Genomic DNA, 4,548 nt, shown 5'->3' on the forward strand with positions numbered 1-4,548 from the left:
AAATAATAATAAAATATTATTTTAAATAAAGTAATAAGAGAGCTGCCCCAAGCCTACTTCTGAGAAATAATTTTACAAAATGTGGGCTGAACATGAACTTGAAATGCCAGCCCAACCCATTTATAGTCTACTAGACTTTATAACAGAAAGCCTCACAAAACCTCATGTTTCTCATGTCCCCTGATTGAAGAACTCTAGCTAAAGCTGCCTCAACATGTCGCCGTCTCTTTTCGCTTACGGTATCCAATCTATTGTTTCTTCATCTTCTTTTACTTATGATTTTGATCCTCCTTTATCCCCTCTCGTCTTGCAGTGGTTAATCAATGGTTTATTTGTCTACTGGGTTTTTCCTGTATGGAAAAGCCCGAACTTGAATGATATTTCATTAAAAGATTCATGTAATTGAAAATAATTTTGATTCATTGTCTTATATTAAACACCAAAATGGAGGAAATTTAGATCAATATGCATTGAACTAAGAGCTGTAGATTAGCCTTTTGTTGCAGATCCATAGAAGCATAATAACGTATGCACATTGATATCATAGCAATCTCATGATTTTAGGTTGAACCATGTAAAGTAATGGAAAATGTTTTCTGAGAAGATCAAATTAGTCTTTAATTCATGATCCAAACTAGTCTTATTTGGAGATAGATGACCGAGGAGATCTGCTATTGACTAAGTTTATACGAATCCGAGTGCAATTGGATCTGAATAAGCCATTAACACAAATCTTGAAACTTGGATTGGGTCCAAATTGACTGTGCCAGGTTCCTTTTAAGCATGAGCAGCTGCCCATGTTGTATCCTTCATGTGGAAAAATTCATGCGAAGTGAATGGTAATGGTAATGGTAATGTTAATGACGGCGAGATGGCTTCCTGCTCAAAGGAGGATTCTTTCCATTAACAAGGCAGACAGTCAGAACTTTTATATTCGCTGACGGGACTTTTTTTTTTTGGTCATTTCATTAATAATTAATTTATTAATAGAATTATTTATGAAAATGAATGGTAATAATAATGATTCATTGGTTAATTTTTTGATAATTTTTTTATCTAACAGTAAGTCTATTAATAATAAAATAATAATATTATTAATGAATTTATTAGTAAAAAAGATATGGAAAAAATTTATCTATTTCATTTCATTAATATTTCTCTTAAAAAAATTATATGTAATTTTATCGGTAATTATTTAAATATATTTTAAAAAATATATTTTATAAAACCATATAATAATTAAATTAATATAAATCAGCACTCTATAATACTATAATCGAGTTGTTTGGATAAAAAATAAAATTGATTTAAATAAATTTATAACAAATAAGAGATTTTAGGCTTTCTATAAAGTATATTAACTTAAAAAATCAAAAATAAAATAGAAGAAAGAAAAAAAAAATATATCTAGAAATAGTAGAGAAGAAAAAGAGTTGAGTAGCAAAAAAAAAAGAGAAAATGATGTTGATATTTTTTATATATAAAAAAAATAAAAAAAAAGAGATCTGTTTATTATGAAATAATAGATTTTATACTTGTTACTAAGATAATTTACTAACATATTATTTTTAATTATTATTTTAATGAGATTCACTTTATAAGTGATATGATGAACAATGTTAATAATTTATTAATAATTTTATTGATAAAATTAATTTTATCGGTAATCTTATTGGTATAAATAACACATCATTATATTTTTTATTTTATTTTAATTTTTTAATTTTAATTTTATTAATATATATGAAAAGAATATTTTTATTGTTAAAATTTATTATAATTTACGATAAAAATATTTTATCGGTATGGACTGCTGGAGAGTCGAGGAAAAGTTTCGAAGTCTGAAGTTAGTACACCCACATAAAGGAGAAGAAAACATTCCTGAAATCGCGCCATATTATTTCAGACTCCGCAGACAGACAGATATGATGGGAAGGAATACAAAGCGTCTTCATTGATAATCCAAACTCTAGCCTGGAAAAACCCAGACTCATTTTTGCTGAAGAACAAGGAGACCCAAGAAATTGTCACCGAGCCTGTACATCATAACATTTCATTGCTTAGCCGCCACCAACAAATTTTCCTAATTTTATCAGTTAAGATACCTGAATTGACTCAAACTACTGCTTTAATAGCCCATCAGAACGGAGCTGACATTTTCTACACTGGCCACCCTGAGTTGAACCCTAAAACCCATTACAAAACTACGTTCAAGAGGGTTGGGGAAGCAGAATGTAGAAGGCATGGAAGATGGTAGAAGACAGCAAGGAAGCGACTAGTGGGGATTTCTTAACAAATTTAACCATGGGCATGCATGTTGGAGTGGAGGAAGAAGCTAGTAGAGATGGCGATGAGGTTTTTATCTACTCGAAGAAGAATGATTTCTCCATTATTAGAGGCTTAGAGCATCTCTAACGCAGCACGTCTAAGGAAAGTTAAAGGGAATAACAGTCATTTTAGCTTTTTATCTGAGCTTGCCCCACTTCCTTTTTAAAAACTTGCATACAAATATTCCAATTTAAGAGAACGGTTTTATAAAGATATTAGTTATTTTTTAAAGTATTTTTTATTTTTAAAAAATTATTTTTGATATTAGTGTATTAAAATGACATAAAAATATATAAAAAATATTAATTTGAAGTAAAAAATTATTTTTTTAAAAAAATATTTTTAAAATTCAAAAACAAATATAGCAAATATTTTATTTGAATAATCAAAGACTTTTTGTAAATATGTCACTTTTTTTATGTAGAAACATCCCTATTTTTTGTTTTCCCCCAACAAGAGAGCCTAATAAGATTTGGACTCCACAATAGATTCTCAAATTATTTTCTCATGATAATTGAATTTAAATTATTAAGTTTAAAATGAATGATTGTGATATTAACATATTTTTAAAATAATAATAAATTAATCACTTGTTATTTTTTTTCATTTGAATTCAAATTGATATAGAGATCTAAAACATGATCATTCATTCAACTTACAAATATATTGTTTAAAAGTGTGTTTCAAACATAATTTTATAAAATTTTACTTATTTTTTTATATTATATAATTATTTTAATATATTAATGATAAATATATATATATATTAAAATATATTATTATAATATATTTTTAAATAAAAAATACTTTAAAACATAATTATTACCCTACTTTCAAATACTAAAAGAATACAGAGAACGAGAGCATCCTTCTTCTTTAACGGCCGAATTCTCGTCTACTCCCTTTTAATATTTAAACATAAAAGAATGGAACCAGGGTGACCAAAGAAAAGTCCCATGAATCATGCATATCTTCAATTGTTTAAAGCAATTCCATCCTTTTTTTTGCACAATCTAAATTATAATAATTTACAAAAAAATCTCTAAGGAAAAAAAAATAAAAAAGCTTTAGAATATTTTAGAGCATATTTAAAGAAACGGGGAATGTACTTCCGGTTTTGACTGTGGACTGAGAATACCATGGGTCCGATAGTCTTCCTAACGGTTGATTCAGTCCGCCTCTGGTTTTTCGTCAAAAACCATGCCCCCGCTGGCACACTATATATCACAGCCGGCACACCATCGCTATAACCCCGACTCAAAGCCTCATAACTAATCAAGAAACACTCTCTATACACGCACCAGCAACCCAAGAAATCAAGACCTGTAAAAGGAAAATGACTGCTGCAGCAAGCAAAGCCTGGATTGTGGCAGCTAGTATTGGCGCGGTGGAAGCACTAAAAGACCAAGGTATTTGCAGGTGGAATTACACCCTAAGGTCACTGCATCAACATGCCAAGAGCAATATCAGATCATTTGCTCGATCCAAGATCTTGGCCTCCTCCTCTTCTTCTAGTTCTTCACCATCAACAGCAGCAGCAGTGTCTAATGAGATCCAGAAAGCCAAGATGAAGAGAAGGGAGACGTCTTTGGAGAAAACCATGAATTTAAGCTGCTGGGGTCCTAGTACTGTTAGATTTTAGGTATACAAAGTGTAATGGTCATTCCAATATTTTTGCTACGAGTATTTGATGAAGTTCTAGGTTGCCAATCACCATTAATGTCATTGGGGACCGATTGATCCAAGTAAAGTAGAAATTAATCTACGATGACATGAATTGTTACTATATCACTGTTTATTAGACCCTAAATTGCATCTCTCTAGCTCCCTCTCCCTCTCTTGCCATTGTCTTGTTATTCCAATGGGGCTAGCTGTTACAACTTGAGCATCCTGGTGAAAAATCAGTGATTCTGTTATGAAGGTGTAACTCCAAAAACACGGGATATGCTTAGACGAACGTAAGATCATATTCTGCTGCTATCCCTGTCTTAGCAAGAAAATTCAATTCAATTCAATTAAATGAATAGGCCTTATATATTTCTTTTATCATATTTATATACAGGTAATGAACATTATAAATATTACTAAATTGTTTATTTATTACTTTATTATTTAACGGATATGGTAAAAAAAAATTTACCTAATAAATATTGTAAAAATTTAATAAAAACATATCTCTCGTTATATCATAAGAAAATATATTTTTATTTTATTTTATTT

The 4,548-nt window shown here is 29.6% G+C and overlaps 1 protein-coding gene across 1 annotated transcript; it reads left to right on the forward strand.

Annotated features, from left to right (window-relative positions):
- The first annotated feature begins 3,444 nt into the window (after positions 1 to 3,444).
- Positions 3,445 to 4,114, forward strand: LOC105129147 (Wound-responsive family protein). Its single transcript, XM_011031090.1, has one exon. It carries the CDS (start codon positions 3,665 to 3,667, stop codon positions 3,968 to 3,970), a length of 306 nt encoding a protein of 101 aa, XP_011029392.1. The 5' UTR covers positions 3,445 to 3,664; the 3' UTR covers positions 3,971 to 4,114.
- The last annotated feature ends 434 nt before the right edge of the window (positions 4,115 to 4,548 follow it).

This window comes from Populus euphratica, unplaced genomic scaffold (genome assembly GCF_000495115.2).
Source record: "Populus euphratica unplaced genomic scaffold, PopEup_1.0 scaffold86.1, whole genome shotgun sequence".
Classification (NCBI taxonomy): domain Eukaryota; kingdom Viridiplantae; phylum Streptophyta; class Magnoliopsida; order Malpighiales; family Salicaceae; genus Populus; species Populus euphratica.